Raw genomic sequence first — 24,028 nt, forward strand, 5'->3', positions numbered from 1 at the left:
CTAGAATCCCTGTAACACCCCCCCACACCCCACCAGAGGAAATTGCTGACAAATTTGAGATAGAAAACACAGCACATAAGAAAAACAAGTCCAAAACTGGAAGATAGTCAAGATGGCTGAGCTGAGAGGCAGGAAAAAACAACAGGCTTGGACATGTGCATCATACAAGATTTGCCCTTAAAGCTTCTGAGGCTCAGCTCTCTGGCAGGATGGATGGATTTCAGGGTCAGATGGCAGAGGCAGAAAATCAGTTCACAGTCTCAGAGAGAGAGGCCAAAGCAAGCCTAGAACTATTTCAAAAGGAGGAAAAAGTGGTCAGTTTAGACGTGTGACCATAGAAGAAGGGAAAACATTCCAGAGGGGAACGTTGCCTTCGAGAGAGGGGAAACAAGAGTTTCCAGCAAGAAAGGCATCTTTGCTCTTTCAGAAAGAGTGGGGCTCTCTGGTCTGGGGACTGTTTTTCCTGGATCTTTGGGTCTGAAGTGTACCCATTACCGACTCCCAGGCCTGGTTTCTGAGGAAAGCAGTAGCTGTTTCAGGCACTGGGTAATCAGATACACCCGGGGCAACAAACCAATAGCTGTAAAAGCATGAGCTTCAACATAGCATCCTGGAGAGGTCATTCTTTTTTCAAGACATGTCTCCACTCCTGCACAAAATATATAAGCTAGCTAAGAGAATTCTCTAACAGAAAGGCAAACACTGAGAGAATATCATTAATGCTTTGGAAAGCATGAGCTGGTGGAGTACTCAAATATTGCTAAAGCTTCTGGCAAAGATGTGAGGATGGAACCAATCAGCAGTCGGACTTGTTATACTTGCCTTCTTTCTGCAGAACAATTAAAGTACAAAATTTCATGGAAAAAAGTGTTACCTGGAATATATCTCCTGCAATTTGTGCATGGGTCTGTGTGTAAAGCACAGAGCTAAGGAAGAACTCATGATGCATAATGTATTAATCAGATTTTTCTTTCTTTCCTGTTCCTAAAATATTGACAAGTAGGCTGCAGTAGTTTCGAATTTATATGTTTTGTAATTATTCATAATTTTCTTCATAATTCTTCCCTCTATTGGTGAAGTTCACCCTCATGTGGAAGGCCCTAAAAAGAGCCTCCAAAGCAGTATTTTAGGCCCACTCATGCCTTACTGCAGGACAGAATGTTTTGGCATTAAAGCAAAACTTTTACCTTCTCTAGTAAATTACAATTTTTTTCTATTATTCACTAAATACAATGAGGATTTATTAATGACATGATCAGCACTGGTGGAATATCCCACCTGAGTGCAATGATAGTACAGAAAGATACAACACTGGAACACTGGGAGGGGTAGGAGGAATGACAGTGTCGTGTTTTATATCAAACATACATTCATGGGCATCATATACATCATGGGCATGGGGACATACAGTGGAGGTGAGAATTATGATAATCTAGAACATTTAAAAGGCACAAAGCTGGAAAATTACTCTGGTGAGAATATATCAGTGGGTGGACTATTCTTTATATATTTGTATGGGTTTTCCATGGTAGACACCATGCACAAGCAAATTCTGGGTCATCAAGATGATACAATTCTACAAGAAGCACAAATGTAGCTCCACAGTAGAATAGAAACAAATAAAGACACCATCAGATGAACAATGCATCATTTTAGAAACACTGTTTAGAATGTCAAGAGCAAACATTTCTTCCAAGATTATAAATACATTAGACAAGCAGACAATATAATCTGTTTGTTTTATTCTCCCTAATTTTTAAAATGCTGTGCAGAACATCTCACTTTGCTATGAGAAGACAAATTATTTTCTCATTATAAATAATCCTTTCCTGCTTTATAGGTAGTATAGTCCTTTATATGCAAAATATAAATCATTTCATTTGCAACAGCATACAGAAATTTGATGTTTTATACCTAATCATGCCACTAGGTAAGTCGCTGTTAACTGTAGGGGTGCCCTGGTTTTTGTACCTTCTGTCAAAAATCACTGTCAAAGTGGTTTTATATTGGATAAACAGGGTGGGAAGCTCTCCAATAGTGAGTCTGCCAGCTGTGGCTGCTGTTTTAAGCCCTGCATCTATGATCGCCAGTGATGTGATCATAAAGACATGGTGGAAGGCAATGGAGAGAGAGGAGAGGGAAGAGAGTAGAACACATTAAGTTCTAGTCCAGTTCTACAATTGATTATTGTGTGAGATATTGAGCAAACCATTTGGCTTCTCTGCATCACTCCTCCACTTTGAAGCAGGGATCACATCCACGTCCTGCTCACCTGGGGTTTTGCAGTGCCTCGTGTTCACTGGCACCCTCAAGGGCCTGGAATCTGCAGTGGGAGCTGTTAAGAGGCACATTCATTTCCCCAAAAGTCTGAGGCAGCAGCACTGCTTTCTCTCATACTTCCCATTAAAAGCTGCCTGGTCCAAAACCTCCTATTCCATCCAGCATCCAGTGCTGTTTTTTCCTTTGTAGTAAGGGGCTAACCAGAGAGGGTGAAGTAGTGAGACCCTTCTTCTTTGGGCTTCAACCATTGCTGGGTTAAAAACCTCGTGTTTCACTGAGTAATCCCAGATCTCCCTTTGGGGGAGTTCATGTTAGTTCTGCAACCACCGAATGTGACAGATGGTAACCTCAGGTCAGGCTTCTAGAACCCTGAGATAACACTGTTGTTATTTTCACATCCTAATCAGTCAAGCATTTCTTATCCTCTCCTTTTTCCTTTTTCTCTTTTTTTTTTTTTTTTTCCCTTGATAGGTTTGTTTACTTTTGTAATGGTGCTGTCTTTCTAGCTAGCACCAGTACACAGATAAAACAGCACTAATCTTATCACCGGGCCATCTCAGTTAATTGCTTGAAGCTTGATACTTATATAGGAATCTGAATCCCAGGTATTGAGCCACTGGTAAGGAATGCAGAGCTGATAGAAGAATGCAGAGTTGTGAGCTGAGATAGTAAGGCATTTAAACTTAAATTGAGTCACTGGGACTGTTCAGACTGCTCAACTTTACTGCTTCTTAAGGGTACTGCGAGAAAGACCTAGAAAATGTGTGTCCTGGCTGACATTGGAGGACTTGGAGATATTCTGGAGCCCATCAACAACTGCTTTAAGGATGCTGAATTCATTTGACTTTCATCAGAATGAATTTTTCCCTTCTCCTGTGTCACTTCCCCTTCTTTCCAAAGTGTGAAAGTATGTGAGCTGTAAGCATAAATGCAAACACAGGGAGCTGTTACATTGCACATTCCGTGTGGATATTCGGTGGCACTGAGCCCACAGCTTCCATGCCCTTACCTTTGCTCTGTAGTTTTTCATTGCTCATCTCTTTAATTGCAGTTAAACTTTAAAGCATTCTAGTTTTCTCTGAAGTGCTGAAGCTGGGCTGGAGGGAAAACATCACAGCTCTCTTTGAAGCTCCGTCCTTGGAGATGAACCCGCTGCTGACCTTGAGAGGACATGGCCATGTCCCTCTGCAGATCAGATTGCTAACCTTTCTGCAGTGATTGGGCTGCTCAGGCAGTCCTGCCTTCCATGGGACAAGAAAAGTATTCTTTTTGGATTGATACTTGAAAAATATTAATTTAACTGTGATTTTAAGAACCTTTGTCTCTAATGAATATACTACCTTCAGAAAAAAATTATGAGTTGAAGGATCAGGCTTCCACAAAAGAGCCAGAGCACCAGTCTGCCATCCTTTTTACATGGAACCTCTGTCTTCAAGGACAACGTGGTTAGAAATGCAGAATCCTCTGAGTAAAGAAAGTTCAAAGTTATGGGCTTTAGGAGAAGGGACTGGAGGACATTGTCCTGGGTGGATTCTCAAAGCATGGTGGCAGGCCAGGTAGAAGGAAGAACACAGGCAAACATTGCTGGCTTGCTGAAAGCTGTTGAGGCTTGCTAATAATGTGCATCAAAATGAGACGACTGGAAGATGTCAGCTCATCTTCAGCCCAATCTGAAAGCTGTGGCAGCCTCAAAGCACAAAAGAGAAGAGCTCGTGACCAGCTAAGCAGTAGATAGGAGTGATTGAGCAGATGCAAGACCAAAGCGGAAGCTGCTTCATGGGTGATGTGGTGAATTCTTTAGAAATTTTTTCTAAAGCCTCTTTCCAGCTCATGACTACTCTGCAGGCTGGCAAAGAGTGCAAACTTATGTGCTGCAGCAAACATGCTGCAGCAACTCTTTGAACCCTAAAGTGGAATCACAAGGGCAAGAAGATCCTTTGCCTGCATCATACATGAGTCAGAACTGGGCACAAGCCTGACTGCACTGGGAGAACAGGTCTTAACCAGCCTCTCTCTTGAATGAAGCCATTTGAAAATGTTCTGCAGCCTGTTTGAGGAAGTATAGAAGGTTTGATAACCAAAAAACCCAGTGATGTTGTGCTCTTCCAAATGAATGTAGATCTGGAGCTTGTTTTAGGGTCCTTGTAAAAGGAGCATTGGTATCTTTCCTCTCAATCCCAGAGAGCTCAGCAACCTCTCTGTGAGTGAGCCCAAGCACATACACACACACACACCAAATTTTGGGCAAGTTTGTATTCGCATCCAAACAGTTTCCCCATCTGTTCTTGTTAGTTATTACAGGCCATTCTCTGGAGTGAGGTATTCTGGCTGCCATAACATCTGTGAGTGTTGTAATGAGGTTGGTTAGAATGTAACTCACTGAAGCAGCAAGAACTAATCACGGTATATTGATATAAGATGAGCAGAGCCTTAGATGGAGAGGGCTGTAATAATCTTCTGGGTGTGTGTGTGGAGTGGGGGGTGGAAGGAATTGTGCATGTACACGTGTGGTAGTAAAATTACTCATTAGCTGCAGTAGGTCTCGTTATCTTAGGGAAGCACATCAATGATTCACGGCTTAACAGGGTGTTTGGAAATGCCTGCTTTACACAGAAGGCAGCCTGAACCAATATCCTGTGCAGTCCATGAGCACCTGTCTCAAACTGAAGGAATTTTGACTGCTTCTATTTTCTCTCCCAGATATTGGAACTCCCTGAGTAATCTTGTGGCTTCACTCCTGAATTCAGTCCGCTCCATTGCCTCCCTGTTGCTGCTTCTCTTCCTCTTCATCATCATCTTCTCCCTCCTGGGGATGCAGCTCTTTGGGGGCAAGTTTAACTTTGATGAGATGCAGACCAGGAGGAGTACATTTGACAACTTCCCTCAGTCCCTCCTGACTGTGTTTCAGGTAAGGGCACGAGTGGTCCCTGTGGGGCCAGCACGTTATGTTTCCATGGGGCAAGATAGGTCCTGCAGCCTGACAGTCCCCAGGACAGCACATGACCCTAACAGCTGCAGGAGCAGGGTGCCTGGTTGTGCTGCCAGCACACGGCATTCCCTCTCAAAGTGGGAAACGAGGATAAAACCCCTCTGTGCTGCAAGGCCACTGGGTCATTGCAGGGCAGGGCAAGAGAACAGCCCCTGCCATGTCCCAGGGCAGCACAGCGTGCCAAAGCCCAGCCCTGCTGCTGTCCTCCCCACGCTGGGGAGCAAATATCTGCTCACAGCCCTGCAGAAGTAATCCCGCAGCCTTTAAGCCCTCTGCAGTTTTGGGAGTGATCCACCAAGAGCATCAGGATCAGGATTTCACTGACATGTGAGGAGAAGGGAAACGGCCTGGAGGGCCGTGCTGAGGGCAGTGCTAGAGGCTGTGCAGCCTGTCTGAAACCACAGGCTCGTGGGAGGGAAATGCTTGCAGCAAGTGGGGAGACTCGAACAGAGTTGTCTGGGAGAGCCATTTGCCTTCAGCTATCATCTTCAAGGAGACACTGTTTGGGGTTTTTCACACTTTGAGCACAGACCTTCTTTGCATTTTCTTTGTTCTGTGGTTTGTTGTTTGGGTTTGGTGTTTTTTTTAATGTTCTAGATGGACACAGCCAGAGTCTCCATCAGCTCCATCCTGGGGGAGGGGGTGTTCTCTAGGACAGTGGATATCTTTGTGTTAATGGGGTTTTCAAATTCTCTGTGTGGTCTAACACTGTATCCCTTATTGGTGGGAATGTGTCATTTAGATCCTGACTGGGGAGGACTGGAATTCGGTGATGTATGATGGGATCATGGCTTATGGCGGCCCCTCTTTTCCAGGAATGTTGGTCTGTATTTACTTCATCATCCTCTTCATCTGTGGAAACTGTATCCTTTGATGCTACTCTTTTCTGCAAGAGGGGATGAATTAAAACCACTATTTACTTTGTTGTGTCAGAAAATAGTGAATTTCTTACCTCATGTGTTTGCCTTTTCCCTAGGTCTGAATTTTGGCTTTGCACTGCCAAAAGTTAAATAATTTGTTTAATTTTAGCTGGTGCTAAGGCATATAAACAGTCGTAAGAGCCAGCTACGTGCCACTTCCACATGCTAGCTTTTATTTAGTATCTTTATGTGTTTAATGTTTTTATTCTTCATTCCCTTTAATTCTCTCATAGGTTTTTCTTTCCTGCCTTCTCTACAAACTAATCTCTGTGTGTTCCTACAGTACCTACTGCATATCTTTTACTTTGGTTGCGTTTTTAGTAGTATGTTCCATGTGCTTCCATCCAAGCCTTATGTGGAATAAAAATAATGTATAATCTGCAATGTGCTATATACAAATGCTGTAATAGGAGTAACGTATGTTTGACATAATTGATTCATGTGAGATCGTATATTAATTCATGTATAAACCAACAGGACCCCTGTTCCATTTCAGTCCCTGCAATCTGTGTGCTCTTCAGACAGAAAATTGTGTGCTCTGTTATCTTCCAGCCTGTGCTGGTCTTGAGTAACTTCAGTTCTCTCTGGCTTCAAGGTGAAGTGAGGGCACTGTACGTACCCCAGGAGGCACAAAGCACATTGCATGATGAGGCTGTGAGTGTCTCTTCACAGGAATTTGCATATCACATAGAGCTGCCATTCTGTTCCCCATCTCAGTTTGCTGCAAATTTGTCCATGTTTAGTTTCTGCTTCCCTAATAAATGGCCCTCCTGTGTCAGAGGTGACATTTCCTTTTATATTGATGCTTCTAAAAAGCCACCTTGTAGACTCAGCCCAGCTCCTCTGGCCTTTGCCCATAATTCAGATCTCTCAAACCCTGTCATTTGACGTTTCAGTTGACCTGCATGCCCTCACTTCAAAGTGAGGTGGTGCAATTCCACTTGTCTGAAGGTCAAGGTAGGCAATCTGGCTGACAGCTTAAAAAAAACTCTACAACTTGGATCTCCTTGTGAAAACGTGAGACAAATCTACATGCTGGCTGACTTTGGAGCCTTTAGACCTTGGAGCCCGGGGAGGGGGGGATCTCTGTGTGTCCAGAATAAGCCTTGAACAGGGTTTGCTTAAAAGTTATCACGGTATAATAAGACCTACACTCAAGAAATTTGTAAAATGACCTTATGGACAGATTTGTAACATGAGATCTGAACACTGACTGGTAAGACAAGAAAACAGTTGTGATTTCATGCCCTTCAGCTACATGGGCATGACGGGCCATGCATGGATTCTGCTGGGAGGTGGCAGAGTTGTCAGCTCAACCCTTCACTGTCCAGACTAAATGAACCTTGGAAACACTCATCAGAGTACTGTGCTTGCTATCCATAAAATCCACTCGTGTAACCTCAATTGTCAGAAGATGCAAAGCATTCAGGGCTTCTCTTATGTTCAGTGGGATTTTCTGCACAAAGGGAGACACTCTTGGGAAACTGGAAACTAAAATGTAAATCTAGGCTTAGATGTTTTATATGAGCCACTCTGTTGTGAAATTTTGAAAACCCACAAAGTGTGTTATCTGTGTGGAAGGAAGGTGTAGGTTTGTGCATGATGGATATGCAGTTGTGTGAAATGGAAGTTTGGAAAATCCAAGAGATCTGATGACAGGTTGCTAAAACTTTTCAATTAAGAAACCTTTGGTATAATCTTTTTCTGCAGTTTTCAAAGCCCATTTTCTTTAAGTAGCACACAAACAGATATCCTGCTGAATGTATTTTTGGCCATTGCTGTGGACAACCTTGCTGATGCTGAGAGTTTAACATCTGCACAGAAAGAGGAGGAAGAGGAAAAAGAAAGGAAAAAGCTAGCTAGGTAAATCCATTTGCATACACCTATCTGCACACATTCCTGTAATAACACACAGCATATATATATATGTATGTATATGATGTCTATACACACACGTGTGTAATATATATAACTTGTCTGTATGTGTATAGATTACATATGTGATTAATGTGATTATAGATGGAATTATATATATATAAATTTTTATGCAAAGGAATTCTAACCATAAGAAAAGAAAGTGTTGTGAGCTGGGAGTCCCCCCAGCTGCAGTGATGTGAGCAGAGGAAAGGAAGTCTGGGTTACTGATGAGCTTTCAGAGCAGCAGCAGAGACTGAGTGTGAAATGGTGTCAATCCCATTTGAATCTCCCTACTATGTTCCGACTGTTTTGGGCCACGAGGCATATTTTCTGTCATTCCCATGATGAGATTTAGCAGCTTCTTTTTCTTTTGATGCCACATGCTGTTCTTCTCTTGCCAGTTCTTTTAGTGTTTCTGCAGACACTTAGGGGCACAAGCTGGATGAGACGAAGCTTCTCTGTCATTCCCAGCTGCCAGCAGCAGGGAAGCCTCTCCTCTCTGGTTATTTCTATTCACTGTCTTCCAGGCTGCTTGGAGGGGATCTCTTGTGTACATCTTTCTGCTTCATCCTGCATGCAACTCAGCAGATTTCCCTCCCTCTAGGGGTGCAGTGAGGGGCAAAACTTTTGTAGGCAACGTAGTTGGAAGTTCGCAAGATATGGGTTGAAAATGGTCCTTTGTCATTGGGTGAACAAAGAGATCTCTGCTGACAGACCTAAAATATGCATTTGCACAAACACACACACAAACACAGGCCATTGAGAAAGCTGCAAAATAAGGGACACTAAATAAAAATAGATCAGAGCCTCTGCCTTTGCCTGCAGATGAGGACAAGGTGGAGCCACTGGTATGGAAGCTGAACTCAGAATGGAGATTCCAGCCAGCTGATTGTTCTCATGGTGTGTGCTGTACTACATGAAGTTCCTGAAAGGGAAGCAGCTTTCCACCTTTGTAACTCTTCGGTTTTTATCTTGTAAAATTGCTAGGACTGCTAGTCCTGAAAAGAAACAGGAGATGGAAAAAACAGCTGTGGAGGAAGAGACAAAGGAGGAGAAAATTGAGCTGAAATCGATCACTGCTGATGGAGAATCCCCACCTGCTACCAAGGTAAGGCCTGCTGGCAGCCAGCGCTCTCTGTGCAATGATGGCATGAACAGCTTGGGTTTCTAAGGGAATGAAAACTCTCTGCTTTATCAGACAAGGTCTTTGATGCTTCTCCTTCCATTTCTGTCAGATCAATGTGGATGATTATCAGCCCAACGAAAACGAAGAAAAGAGCCCTTATCCCACAACAGAAGCACCAGGTATACGTCTCCTTCCTTCTAGCCCTCACTCAACAGAAGCCCCAGTTGCTAATGCACACAAAGACAAATTGTGGTAGCAGGTATGCTGGAAATGCCTTCATGATGGGGCAGCATGATGTGCTTGCCTGTGTTTGCACAGGTGTGGACGTGGTCCTTTGCAGCCCGTATACTGATCAGTCATGTTTGACCGGGCTCTCTGTGAAGCTCTTTAATGGAAAACACAGAGCTTTACGGAGAATCAAATCGTATAAAAATCTCCCTATTTGAAAATATACATATGACACTGTTTTCAGTGTGCTTTTTCAGTCCTCAGCAGTCAGGGGAGTCTCACAGCAGATAGTCATGAAAGGGAAAGTGCTGAACGCCTTTTTGCACTGTTTACTAATCAAAAAGGACATGACCTTAATACAAGTCTAATGGCATAAGATCTCAGCCTAGGATTTCGAGAAACAAGCTGTAGCATTAGGCTGGTTTTCAAGTCAGGTGGGCCTAATTAACTTCATTCTCAGATACTTGAAAGATTGGTTGAAGAAATCTTAGAACTTTTGACAGTGCTCAAGAGATCCTGAATGGGGGTTGGGATTGGAGCTAGTCAGTTCAGCTTCCATTCTTGGAAAAGTGCTGTAACAAAGGATTAAACAAACTATATGGCCGCAAGATAAGGAGATGACTAGCAGCCAACATAGTTTTGCCAAGAGCTAATCACATCAAACCACCCTCATTTTCTTCTAAAAGGAGCTGAAAACACTTGTAGACAGGAGAAAAGAAGTAGATATCATATTCTTTTATTTGTAAGGCTTCTGACGGTCTCTTACAGTGCTCTCATAAGCTGACTAGAAAAATATGGTCGAGAGGATCAGGAGAGAAATGATCAGACCCTTTATGGGGAGAGCAGTGGTAGCCCAAGTGAGTTTGTGCAACCCAAAAGCCTGTCTAGAGTTCAGTCCAGTTCATTGTTAATGACCTGAGTGATGGAAGAGGCAATATGCTTATTACATTTGTAGATGACACAAAGCTAGGAAGGACAAGAAGCATGCTGGAGGGCAGCATTAGAATTCAAAGAGCTCCTGAGGTCCTGGATAAATGGTCTAAATGAAATTGGAAGTGCCAGGCTCTACACATAGACAGGAATAAACAATTGACAAATAAAGGATCTTAGGTGACAGCTAGTTAGGTAACAGTCCTTGAGAAAAGGATCTGCATCTTATGATCACAAGCGCAACAGATGCCAGCAACAGTTTGCTGTCTTTGAAAAGGCAAGCAAGTAGTGAGATTTATAAACAGAGAAAGAATGACCCTTTTGCCCAGTTATGGGTTTGTATCAGAGCAAATTTGGATTTGAATCAGAGCAAAGCTGTTGTTTTACTGTGTTCACCATTGATAAGATCTCCACTGGAATATCATATCCCATTCTGGGTGCTCTGGTTAAGAGAAGTAGGGCTGAATTTGAAGGAGTCTAGAAGAGAATGGGGAAAACAATGCTAGTAGGTAGCAAGAATTAAGATTGAATGAACCTTGGTCATTTGACTTAGGAAAGGCAGGAGAAACATCTTCAAATACAAAGAAGACTTCTACAGGTAGGAGGAGAATTATCTCCACTATGAAGTAACAGATTTAAGATTCACAGCAAAGAGAATTTTCTAATGCTGAGGCTGGAAAAGTTCACAGAGACAGCTGTGGAAGCCCAGCATTGCTGAATGTCATTAAAGACAGGTCAGAAAAATGTCTCCCAGAAAAGGCTTAGATATTATAATTAACTGAACCTGGCTTGGCAGAGGCATGAACCAGGGGGCCTTTTGTGATCCTTCCCTGCTCTGCTCTTCCGTGTTTCTGTGCTTATGGAACAGGCTATAAGAGGCCATAAAACACTTTCTCTTCTATTCCATAATTCCTGATAAATAAATGACTGGTAATAGGTTGATTTGATAGGGTAAAAAGGACACAAGAGCTCATTTTGAGGAGATGGACAAGGGTTTCAGAGAAGCAAAATGGAAAACCATTCCTTGTATTTGATTGTCAGTCCAAGAAGCTCTCACACATGCTATACTTGTATTCTTCCATGTTTATAGCCAGTTTATCAGAAATAGGGTGTGGTTCTAACTCTGTGCAGTCCTGCTTTTGCTCTGCCTGAGGCAGATCACTCTGGATTTAATCTTCCCATCACCTCTGTAGGCACAGGCACTTACTGGACACACATCCCCAGTTGCTAAGGTGTTTGTGGGAGTCTTTAGTAAGAAGCACAGATTAAAACAGCTTGATACAGTTTTGTTTCTGTTTCTCAGCTGGCTTGCATTTGCAGACCATTACCTTTTTTTCAAGTGAAGGAACAGTCACCTGGATGTCGATTTTAAGTCTACTGCTAATAGAATTGAGGTTTATTTACTTTCTGTAGATAGCTTAGAAATAATAGCTTACAAATGAACTATGTAACAAAAACCTACACCCACTTTTTTTTTGTCGTGCAGCCACGCATAGAGTTAGAGTGAGGAAAATTAAGTGAAAACATTTTTAATGGCTGCCTAGGGATGCCAGTCCCTGGCTGAACATAGTTTTGAACACAACCTAAAATTTGAATGGATTATCAGGTTTTCTCCTGTCTCCTACTAGAAATGCAAAGGGACACCATCCTGGTCTCTTGCCATTGTATGGCATTGATGCCTTTTCTAAACAGGCCTGTTCCCTGAATTGTTTATCAATTCTTTGTGAAGAGTGAAGATGATCTCTAACAGCTCACAAAATCCACATTTGGACCTCATGGAAGCCAACCATAAGGCTCAGATGCAGTAAGGTTTTGTAAACCCCTTATTAGATCAGATTTACCACAGTCATCTGTTCCACTCTGCTGGATCAAGCCCAGAAATACCAAGGCACTCTCAGAGCTGACGTGACAGGTCACCTCTGCCTCGTGCAGTTGGCTTTGGAAAGCAAGGCCTCAAGGCTTCCCCCAGCACTGGCAAGCAAGAATTTCCCAGTCCCCACCCATACACCCGTCCAGTTCCCTTGTGGACATCTGAGCAGTCCAGAATCCTTCTGCTGGTTGCTGACCAGTCTGGCTGTGCTGCAGGAGATGCTGTGCAGCCATATCCAGCCCAGCTGGGCGCACCTTTTCCTGCAGCTTGCACACGGATCCATTTTCAGCTGTGCTCTAAGTGAAACATCCTGTTGCTTCCTAGATGCAACCAGTTGGTTCTACCTATTTCCTCTTTATGATTTAAGCTGTCAGTGCCTGTGGCACTTCCCATGACTGTCCATCCTCTGAAAACATCATTCACCCTAATTCAGTGTTCAGAAACCATTTGGATTGGTCACTTCATTTGTTTTTCCTAACAAGGCAGGGTCTTTCCTAACCTACCTTGCTCCTTCTCTGATTTGTTTCTGCTCCTTCAGCCAGTTTTCTCAATAACCCCTCCTGACTCTGTTTGCCACACAGTGTTGCTCCTTGGCCCCAGAACACTTGCAGCTCCTCAGATCACCTAGCCTCTTTTTCAGAAGGACAGACTAGTTCTCCCAGAGATTTGTGTACACTAGAAGGATTATTATGATGATATGTTTATTACAGGAAGACAGGGAGCTAGTCTTGCAGTCTAGTACAGAAATAGACAAAGAATTCAGAATGTCAAATGAAGGTAAATCTTGGGATGATTCATGGGAGCTTGAAGCAAAATAATGTCCTTATACGAGAGTTCTGGTCTTTGTACAGGAAAAATAAACCTCCCCATCATCGAATTGCTCACTGATATTGCACTGTAGCCTGTTTGTGCTTGTCCCCACAGCCAAAGCACATTTGCTTCTACAAATGTGAGCAGCTGTGCTGCTTCTATATGGAGGCAGATAGCAGGGGTGGGGACCTGGGATGAGGCTGGAATCACGTTCTTCTTTGTGAATTTGGCCCTCAATGTTTCCTTTCTTCTGTGTCCTAAACTCTAAGTGAAAAGTAGAACATTACTCTTTATCTATGGCAGAGGAACTGAATGTGTTTTTCAGTCTGAAGGTATTTGGTTCCCAGAGTCATTAATACATTTCTTGCTGTATGGCAGACATGAGAAGAAGAGGAGAGGAACAATGTTCTTTATGGTCTTCATGGGGCTGATTCTTCTGCTGAGTGTCGATTTTCTAGAGGCATTGTTCCATGCCTATTTAAAAGTGTATTTTAAGCATTCCTCTGAGAAATAAAAGAAGAATGATCTCACATTGAAGGCACAGAGCAGGGACCCAGAATACTCTTCTTAAGTAAGAGCTTCAAATATCCCACGTGATCCCAGGCATTGGTTTTCTGGCCTGTTAAGAAAAAGAATTTGCTTACCTCACTCTTTGTCAGCCTACTCTGAAATCTACAGATTAAAGGTGCAAGTGCAAAATATGGTTATATTACATAAACATGAGTATTAACATTAACACCTGTTTTACAAGTCCTGTGCAAAAAAGTAGTTCTGAAAGATGTTTCTTCAACTAACACAGCCTGTAGAAAGAGTATTATGAAGTATATTACACATAAAATTGAGCTGTTAAAAAACAGATTGACTTAAAAAAGTACAGACTCCATGTACCAGCTCAAACATTTATGCAATGATCTATCAAGCGAATTTGAGCTGAACTCTTGGTACTGGAAGTGTAAAGGAAGAATCCTATTTGCATGTAATAATGGCCTGCATTCAAAAAGGGCATTTTTCTCCTCTCTCTGGTATCTAGATCAGGATCTGTGCTGATTCATCTGTTCTTTCTGATGTGTCCTGTAACCAGATCAAGTACAGTACCTCACCCTAAAGGAACACCATTCCGGGAACTTATCTCTCTTTATGGACTCAAGATGAACCTTTCAATTAGAGTTTCCTCCTTTGCAGTGCCTGGAAGATGAATCAGTTTTATCTAACTTGTCAGGCTCCTTTCTTAAAGATTTTTCCTGTCTTGTTGATTAAGTGAAAGGATTGGGATCTTTGAAATAGCAAAATCCTATCATGTCATTTACAAAACAACATCTGACTTCAGCAGGTAGAAGAAATCCTCAAAGGTGGAAGCTTCTCTTTCACGTAGCACTTAGCCTTCATCTCTCATTTTCTGTCTTGGGGTTGCTCACTGATCTGCCTGGAGATGTACTCCTTAAGTGTCAGGTTCAAGAGTCTCAGCCTCCCATCTTTCTAATCTTCCCCCCACTAAATTTTAAAAGGGGACAATTTTAAGGCTTTCTGATCAGTGTAAGTCAGTGTGCATACGCTCACTGTTTGTTCTGGGGCATACATGTGCTTGTCCAGACATGGTTCCAGATGTGACAGCAGCTCCATGGAGATCCTCACAAATAGAGAAAAACAATCTTGAAGAACTGGAGGACTGGTCAGAATAAAAAAAAAAAAATGCCCTTCAGTAAGGATGAAGTCTAAGTGCCCCTTTTGGGAACAGTGAGCAGTAGGAGTGCAGAGGAGGGAGTGACAGACCAGACTGTTGCTCTGTGGTAAATAATCTGTGCTTTGTGCATATCAGACACTGATGGCAAATTAATGCCAGAGTATAATGAAATATCTCCAAGGAGGATGTTTAACAGGTAGATAGTATTACAAGATATAAGAAGTAATCTAGCCCTCCTCTGCAGCAGTGAAACCTCAGCTGCAGGTTAATCCTGCAGATAATCTGGAAGCAAGGAGGAAGAATAATCAGAGACCTGGGGGACACAGCACCTCAGGAAAGGCTGCTGCTGTTTTGCTCTAGGAACCAGATATTGTCCCAGAGGCATAATAGTGGTCCTCAAGTGTGCAAAAGCTTTCTGCTAGAGGAAGGCGATTTTTAATTTTCTGTGTCCATGGAAAATAAGAAAACAGAAAATGGATCTAGACCACAGCAAGAAAGATTCAAATGAGTCATTAGAAGTAGCCTTTTCATTTGTTTTTTGCAGAAGGGACTGTGAAGCATCTGAGGAGAGTGTTGTGGGAATATCGTAGGTTTTCCAGCACTAATGGTTTTACAGAGAGGCAAGATCAATGTCTGCCAGGGTGAGCCCTGGGTAAAGGGCACTGCCTTGAAGGAAGGAAGGGCAAGGAGCCTCAAGCTTTCAGCATCCTGTTTTAATGGTCCTTAGCTTTTAGCTCTAATTATGACAGAGACAAATGCCCCAGCGCTTCCGAATGGGTTGTATTGTGCATTAAAAGACAAAAATGCTCCTTGCAGCAGAGGAAGATGAGGAAGAACCAGAGATGCCTGTTGGCCCTCGACCTCGCCCGATGTCTGAGCTCCACCTCAAGGAAAAGGCTGTGCCCATGCCTGATGCCAGTGCTTTTTTCATCTTCAGTCCTAACAACAGGTATTTAAAAGATTGGTTAGCCAGAAGAAGGAGGTGAAGAGCAGGTACCCCTTTCACGTTGGGCCCCAATAGTTACGAGGTGCAGAGCTCCCTTTCAGCAGTTCATACCAGAAGGTTCCTTTGACCCTATCTCCTTTAAGGCATGAAATCCTCAGGAAACCACAACTGTAGGGAGTGCCATGAAAATATTCAATGGGAGCCCATGGCACGTGCAAGGCTCATTGAAGAGACAAGTCATGAAAACTTCAGAAGTAAGGGAGGCAGAGGCGAGTAGCTGGAATTCCCCATCATATTCAGGTCCAAATTGCAGGAGAGCCACCATGCAATCCATCAAGCGGGAGGTAGCAGCTTCCTGTCCTAAGGGCTGCTCAAAATCCACTCCCAGCAGGGAGTTCATGTGTCTCTGCTCACTGCTGCACATCAAGAATGAGCATAAAAGAAGAAATGAGAGGAGGAGGAGGAGAGTCCATAGCTCTGAGGGGAGCCTGGGAAGAGCAATTCTTCCCTCACTCTTTTCCCACGGGCTCCTGCAATGCAGCTTCACATTGTCACACCTGCCTGTCCAAAACAGACGTGCAGGACCTCTGGGTGGGTGCAGGGCTGGTAGGACACAGGTGAGTTTGTCTTTGCAAGGGTGCAGCAATGAGCTCACTGCCCAATGGTCTGTGCAGCACCCTGCATTCCAGTATCTCTCCTAAGGACTCAGCCTCCAAATGCAGCCCCAGAGGAAGGCAGGGCTGTGCCTGCTAATTCAGAGCCAGTTTTCTCCCAGCAGAGCTTGTGCCACTCCTCCTGGGGTATGTGTAACAGGGAGGGACTGAGGATGGCTGGGGCTCATGGGCTGTAATGCTAGCTGTGCCACCCACCCCCTGTCATTTGGAGAACTAAATTAACCTCTGCAGTCATCTGTAAAATTGCTATAATAGGGACTTGGAGCCCTAACAGCCAAGAGTAGAGCTAAATAGATTAATGAAGTGCCTGTAGAATTGTGCACAGAGCTATTATGGGGTTTAACTCCTCACAGCCTGCTACCAGCATATGGAAGGTGGTGTAATGGTCTCGAGTAAGCAAGTTTGATGGGACACTGCTCCTTCTTTACCTGCTTGTTTGCCATTGAGAGCAGCAAGTGGGCTTATGTTCAGCACGCAACCTGCATGGCACGATGTCTCTCAGAAGTCATTTGCTGATGCCAGCCTGCCCTATATCCATTTGGCCAGGCCTGTACCCTGTTAGCAAGGTAGATCCCCCATAGCTCCTGTGAAGTGACGCTCCAGTCCCAGCTCAGGACACTGGCACCCTAAAGCCTGTTTCTGCTACTTTGCTCCTAAATGAATCAGGAATGGTTCTGTAAATGAAAGCAAGGGCTATAGTTCTGGGCTGGCAGGTTTCAGACCACATGGAAATCACAAAAAGCTCTGTCAGGAGGGAGTGACTATTCTCCATCCAAACACACCGAGTGTGAGTCCTGAGTGATGTGTAGAGCATCAGGTTGTCCCTGTGCTGGAGCAGAGGGAAGGTGCTTTGCAGGGCAATCCTCTGGTCCTGCTGGCAGAAGAGGAGGGGGGAAATATTTCCCAGATCTTGGTGTTCTTTGAGAGATAAAGTCATGCCTCTCCTCTCTCTTGCAGGTTTCGTGTCCACTGCCATCGAATCGTTAACGATAACATTTTCACCAACCTGATCCTATTTTTCATCTTGCTCAGCAGCATCTCCCTGGCAGCTGAGGACCCCGTGCGACACCTCTCCTTTAGGAACCAAGTATGCTTCACATCCTCCTTCCCTCGCTGGGTATTGCAAGTGTGGTATGAGCAGATCATGAGCTGAAGCCAGGAAAGGCAGAAGAGGCTGCATCAGAGGCTTTGGGTGTGCCTGTCTTCCATGATTTCTGCCTTTTGTAGGCTGCGTGTGAAATCATTAGGTTTTGCAGGAAACATGAGTCAGTGCAGGATTTGGCCTCTAGTTCACTTCAGAAGTGTGTGCAGGGAAAGGAGGAACAGGAGGCTGAAGCAAAATTGTTCTTCCCTGGGATTAAAGCGTTAGAAATGAGCTGTAGAAACAGTGATTGGGATACAGATAATTCAATTTTGAGGAATTTTCGGGTTCCTGTGGGACCATTTGTTCTGCTGCCACATGCTGCCTTTTGAACTAAAAAGCCCAGGGCCTGATTTCATTTTTATTCTCACTGGTGTAAATTTGAAGTAACATTCTTGAGTTTGATGCAGTCACTCTGAGATGACATCCAGGTTAGAATCAGACTATTTGAACACAGGCTGCAAAGCTATCATCAAATTTGAGATAATCCTCAAAAAATATGCTGTGCTCATCTCCTTACCTGCCTGAGGGGAGAAGAGGAATGCATTCAGCACAGAGATACATTCTCACCCTCTTTCCTGACCTTTTGAAATGTTCAGTGCTCCCTTAACTTTGCCAGTGGTTGTGCCATTAGTCAGGGGTCATGGCAGAAAAATGAAGGGTCAGCAGACTTATGCAAGACCTCTGATTTCTGGTGTCCGCAGTGGCATTTTGGTGCCTTGATGCCTGAAGAGTTTGCTAGGATTGAAGAGTAGGATGGTTTTTTCTTGTTTAATAATAAAACCTTAATTTAATGCTCCCTGACGTATCCTGGCCTGAGCAAGCATTAGAATACATATGTGCATGCAGAGAAGGTGTTAATGGAAGTTTATCCCTGAGAATTTCTCAGAGGGGCTTTGCATTTTGTCCTGAAGGAGGATGCTAAATAATCCAGTCAAACCTGTGCCACCAATAACCCACTTGTGCACAAATGAGTGTGCCCACCACGTAGGGATAACTGAATGCCAATATGTATCAGTGCTGCAGCATGTCAGCTGGCAGATGGGCTCCTGACATGCCACAGAAACTGTCTCAGAGTCTGTAGCAGAGAGATTTAAATGAGAGGGGGAAAAAAAAAGAGTCAGAGCAGATTGTCCTGGATTAAAGAGCTGAAGGTTTGAGGCAAAGCATTGTTTTGTGTATTTGAAGCCACTGGTGCTGCATGAAAATCTGTGTTTAATTTTTGCAGGTACAGATGTTTAAAAGTATCATACAAGGGGACACTGACAAGATGTGTGGGTTGCAAAAGTGGCCTGCCTTTGCACTGTGACAGTAGAACAGTAGGATTGTGTCCTCCCCTGTGCCCACACGGAGGCCTGGGAGGAGAAGGAAGAAAGCAAGCTGAAAGCAAAGCTGCCTCTGCCTTCACTCAGCACGAGCCTGTGCACAAGGACTGGTGCAGACTGGGGATGCTGCTGGCACAGACTATCCCAGAGCAGGAAGACAGAGCCCAGCAAGGGCTAGCAAAGAGGCTTGGACTGCTTCTTTCCTGGGGCAGGGTGTGTCTTTCTTGTGTCACACAGGGCTCAGGCAGTGTTTGGAAGTGCCAGCCCAGTCCGATCAAACAGCCTTTGAAGTCCAAACAAGTCCCAAGACTGTGCTCACAATATTCTCCCGTTTGCACCTTGGCAAGGTGCTCCTTCATTTTAATATATTCTGGAGGAAGTTCATGTTTAGATAATAATAAATATGCCAGCTGAGAAATGGAACTTCCTGCACAGGTGGGGCCGTGGCCATTTTCATTAGGCATTATTTCATCTGTGAGGGGCATCTTTGCTAGCTGCAGATTCACCAGTGTGTTCTAGCTCCTTTGCAGCACTCTGGTGAGGTAAAGCAGCAACAGGTACAGCTTAATCATTCATTTAATCAAGTTTACAGCTTCTTTATGTTGGTGGAGTCATGCAAAGCAGCCAGAGAGTACCCATGAATCTGGCCCATTGATTATAAAATTATTCCATTGATAAAATAATCAAATGTCAGGACTTACAAAGCAACATGGCAAAAGGATATTTCCAGTTATAATGTATGTAAATTAATATAGGTTGAAATTGAGATCTGTCCCCCTGAAGTGGCCCTTTTTTAATTCTCTAAGCAGCAAAACTTGATAGAGCCCAAGACAGCCTTGAGAAGAATTTGGGATTAAAAATTGAGCAGTGACCTGAAGACTTTTGAGTTATATGGTAGCAGTAAGTGATACGTCCCCCCATTTGACGTGCAGTGTCTGTAAATCAGTCCAGATTTGGATTATGCTTAAATAGTGCAATGTAAAATGACCCTGGAATTTGCAGTAGCTGCCCCACTGCATACCAAGCTCTAAGAATTTAACCACTTATAAATCTGAGTGAGGATACAGGCACTAAGATACAACAAATGCCTATGGGATGGGAGAAGGCAGTTTCCTGTTTTATGTTGGTTAATGTTTTAGCAGCAAAGGTCTAAATTTCATAAATTATCAGTTTTCTACAGCTTCCACTTACTGGCCTTCTGGTTTAGAACTTGATTATGGTAAAACAACAGTAAACCATGGGCATGATGCTTTTGATATTCAACATTTGTAGTGTAGGCAGCACTAAAGTGGCCTGGGATGTTGAAATATATTGGAAACAAAGAGAGCTCAATTCTGGTCTCATAAGTCAAGGAGAAAGTTCCCACTTACTGTGGGATGCCAACTGATTGGCAGTGAAGGACATTCCTGTCCTTGATGCCGATACTTTGAAAGCTCCTTTACACTTCCAGTCATCTCATTGCCTCCTGTGATGCCCCAGGGGCACTGTCTGTGGTCTGCTGTGCATGCCATGGGTATCTCCATCCCCAGGCCTATGTTCCTGGGAATGGGGGCTTGTTATTCGGGATGCAAATAGAAAGATGCGAGATCTAGTTAGGCACCTTTAGCAAATGACCAAATTCTGGTTGCAATACAAGTGCTGAGATTCTGGTCAATTGGCAGGGTCTTTGTTATTCATCCTAATCCAGAGCAATTCGGGATAGAGAAAGAAAGAATAGCTAGAGTATGAATTTGCAGTTCGCTTTTCTTCCTTTGAGAGAGGCACAGGACAAGACTGAATGGAAGCTAATAAGAAGGAATCTCACGTTTTCCACTGAGAGACCAGGCTTTCTTTGTGTTCTCAGTTTGGAATCCTATTTGGGAAAACCCTTGAATGTTCTCGATGAGATTTAAAAAAGAAAAAAAAAAAATCCTGTAGCAACCAAAAAGTTACTTTGCCTCTGTAGTGCTCATGGGATTGTAACTCAGGAAAGATTTCATGTAATGTGTTTCTTGTCCTCTGTGCCAGGACCTTCACTGCATTCAACAGGACATTGTTACAAAACCATTCCCCATAGAGTCGTCCCCATTCCCTTGTGAAAAGAACATATGTATTTAATTTTGAACTGTGATTTCCCATTCAAGTGATCAGTCACTGACCTACCCTCCCCGCTCCTATCCCCTTTTGTTTTTACAGATTCTCTTTTATTTTGATATAGTTTTTACTGTCATTTTCACCATTGAAATTGCTCTGAAGGTAAAGTGCCCATCTTCTCTCCCATGACTTGCTCACAAGCTTTCTAGTTTTCTGCCAGTCTCTGTTGCTAACACACACTCCTGTTTGTTCCTGGGTCACGCTCAGTACCACTAACCCAATTGTGCTTATTTTTCAGATCCTAGGCAATGCAGACTATGTCTTCACTAGTATCTTTACATTAGAAATTATTCTTAAGGTAACCAATCTGAGAAATACACTTGTTTTCTCCTTTTCTTTCTTTCTTTCTTTCACTCTTTCTCTCTTTTGCTCTTTCTCTCCCTCTCTCTTTTCTTTTTTGTTTTTTTTTTTTTTTTTGTAACCCCATTACTATCTCTACTCCAAGGGTTGTTTTTCTTTTGATTTTGACGTTTTGGTAGTTGCTTAAAAAGTCTCCTGGGAAATTTGGATATTCAAACTTGTAATTGAGGGCCTATAACAAAACAGTGCTTTCCAGGGGAATTGCAACAAAAGGGTGCAATGGTGGGAAATGTAAGAGAGGACCAAGAAAAAGGCCATTCCCTCATAAATTTCTCCCTCTACCCTGGCCAGTCTTTCCCAAACAGGACTTTTCTGCTCTGCAAGAACCTCTGAATACACACACCTCTTACACAGGCTACACCCAAAGAGAAGGTCTCTGTTCTGCAGAAACCAGCCCAAAGGGTGGCTGACAACTTCTGTGAGCTTACAGGCTGCACATCCAAGTAGGAGGCAGGGAGCACAGTGCAAAAGCTCACTTTTTAGGTGTAGAGAGAGAACCAAGAGTACAAACCACTGAAACACCAAGGACAGTAGCTGCCAATGAAAATTATTGCATCAAAACCCAGCTTCCTGTTTCCCAGGAATGTGCTCAATACCAAGGGGAATGCGCAGGAGAATGGTTTAGCTTGGAAGAAAACAAAAATAGGCTGCCTTGTTCTTAACTCTAATTTTCCCAAATTGGTAGGCTAATAATTTAAATAACAGTAATTGAGCAAAGTTCTGGCTTTCTAAATGCTAGGTTCACTTGGCAGCTGGGTTTTTTTTCTCAGCAAGCTAGCTCTAAGTGCTGGCAGGCAGTGCCTTGGAGCTGCTCAAACTTTGCAGCTCAAGACCCTAATAACAGTATCTACATGGAAGGCTGGCAAGCAGGGTGGCCCCTGCATATTTTTGTAGAGAAATGTGCTTTTTTTGATATGCCTTGAAATTACCAAAGCCGTAATGTTCTCCAGGGAGATGTAGGCATTAAGCCTGTGTGCAGTTTGCATCTGTGTTTACACAGTAACTCTGAACGTGCACAGATCGCATGGCAGATCCAAAAGGCCTGTCAAGAAAAGGAAAACATCCCAACAGCAACACTGAAAAATGAAAGGACAGCTCAAGGCACCTGTTTGGACTCACTAATTCTGCTCCCTCTGAAGGAAGCTGTAACTCTCCTGGTGACTTCAGTGTTAGCAGAGCATAACCCAGCCCGTTGGCCCGCTGCTCTGCTCTCATCAGGGGAGTACCTGCAGAGTTCCTGAGCCTTCCCCAGGTCCTCCTGTCAACTTGGGTGATTTATGACAACATCCCCAGGTATTCTCTAAGTTCAAGTGGGAGAGCAGTGCGAGGACCCTAAGTTTAAGTCACAAATAGCTTGGTTTCTCGGTGCCTGTTTCTCTGCTGCCTTGCACTGGGCACAATGTTTTGCAGAACAGCAAAGTTAATGTAAATGGTAAAAAAAAGAAAAAGAATGAGTGGCTATGGGATATTCAAGGCTGCAGAGAAACCAGCTTCATGTGCCCTCGTGTTGGTGATAACACCACCTGCATTCAGGTCAATATAGGCAAGGTGACTGCCAAGGTTTTTTAATTGGCATCCTAAAAGGCTGTAACTTGTTTAATGCTCCAGATAGGAGGCAAATATAGATTATAAACGCCCTGAGAGTCTCTTCTGAGATGACAAAATCTCTCAACAGGCTTGAGAGAACCACAGTTTGTATAGAACCTAAACTCAGCAGAGCTTCCCCTCCTGATTTCAATGGTGTCTTTCTTTCAAGATTGCCATACAAAATCTAACCAGTAAAGGGCATCTTTACCACCTTTGTTATGGCAAGAACCCCTCCTCCCTTCCCCAGCTGAATGTGTCTATAAGTATAAATTCTAAGCCAAGACCAGAGTTTATACTTCCTCCCCCTCTAATTTCTGTCTGATTGATAGTCAGTTCCCTGATGTCATGGATGTTTGGTGAAGAAAATAATCTGATATACCATGTGCCCTTCCACCCTGCTCTGAATAGAGTTGCCACAGGCTGGAAACCTCCAGCCAATATGCCACCCTGAGCTACTGGTAGGAGCCAGAAAACTCCAGTTTGACTTTCCAGTTCACACTTGTCAGCTGGGAGTCTGGCTACAGCTCGTCACTGAGCAACAGTCTCATGGTGTCTGCCTCGGGTGAGGGTAACTTAGATGAGGTTCAGAGGACCAGACTTAGAAGCCTGTATTCCTGGATGGGAATGAGAATTCCTAAGGAAGGAACATTAGCAGTTGTGGGGATGGGGTTTCTTCAAAGCAGCTGCATTAGATCACTCACCAAGTCCAAGGTAGGTGGTACAAATACTCCATCACCTCACCCTCCTGAACTGTGCCAGGCTCGTTTAGTCCCAGTCTGTAACAGAGACCAGTCTAAACTTCTCTGTTTACACTGTCACTTGATCCAGCTCTGGAGCTGTGACATCCTCCTCAAAGCCAGCAGGTATTCAATACCCTTCATACCCTGGCAGGGCAGAGCCTCCCTTGCAAAACCATTTAACTATTTTCCCTCCCTCTGCCTGGTTAATTATAATGATTACCTCCACAAAGAAATTACTCTGTTTCAAGGAATATAGCCTTGGGCTTTGTCAGGAAAACTAAGGGGAAAATGCAACTCCATCTAGAGTAAGAATGAATGAAGATGGGTAGGAAAAGGGATATGGGATTGAGCTGAACAGAAGGAGCAAGCTG

The 24,028-nt window shown here is 43.6% G+C and overlaps 1 protein-coding gene across 27 annotated transcripts in view; it reads left to right on the plus strand.

Moving 5' to 3' along the window:
* The window catches only part of CACNA1C (calcium voltage-gated channel subunit alpha1 C), a 465,784-nt gene that overhangs the window by 357,889 nt on the left and 83,867 nt on the right, over window positions 1-24,028 (plus strand). For 16 of the 27 annotated variants that reach the window (XM_048301190.1, XM_048301188.1, XM_048301195.1 and 13 more), the window contains exons 14-21: window positions 4,981-5,188; window positions 6,012-6,132; window positions 7,938-8,052; window positions 9,094-9,214; window positions 9,342-9,411; window positions 15,568-15,700; window positions 17,329-17,458; window positions 21,209-21,268. In XM_048301190.1, coding sequence (XP_048157147.1) covers window positions 4,981-5,188; window positions 6,012-6,132; window positions 7,938-8,052; window positions 9,094-9,214; window positions 9,342-9,411; window positions 15,568-15,700; window positions 17,329-17,458; window positions 21,209-21,268 — 958 coding nt within the window. Of the gene's footprint in view, window positions 1-4,980; window positions 5,189-6,011; window positions 6,133-7,937; window positions 8,053-9,093; window positions 9,215-9,341; window positions 9,412-15,567; window positions 15,701-17,328; window positions 17,459-21,012; window positions 21,073-21,208; window positions 21,269-24,028 lie in introns of all 27 variants that reach the window. The other 11 variants (XM_048301175.1, XM_048301189.1, XM_048301199.1 and 8 more) reach the window with 2 other exon arrangements.

This window comes from Corvus hawaiiensis, chromosome 4 (genome assembly GCF_020740725.1).
Source record: "Corvus hawaiiensis isolate bCorHaw1 chromosome 4, bCorHaw1.pri.cur, whole genome shotgun sequence".
Classification (NCBI taxonomy): Eukaryota; Metazoa; Chordata; class Aves; order Passeriformes; family Corvidae; genus Corvus; species Corvus hawaiiensis.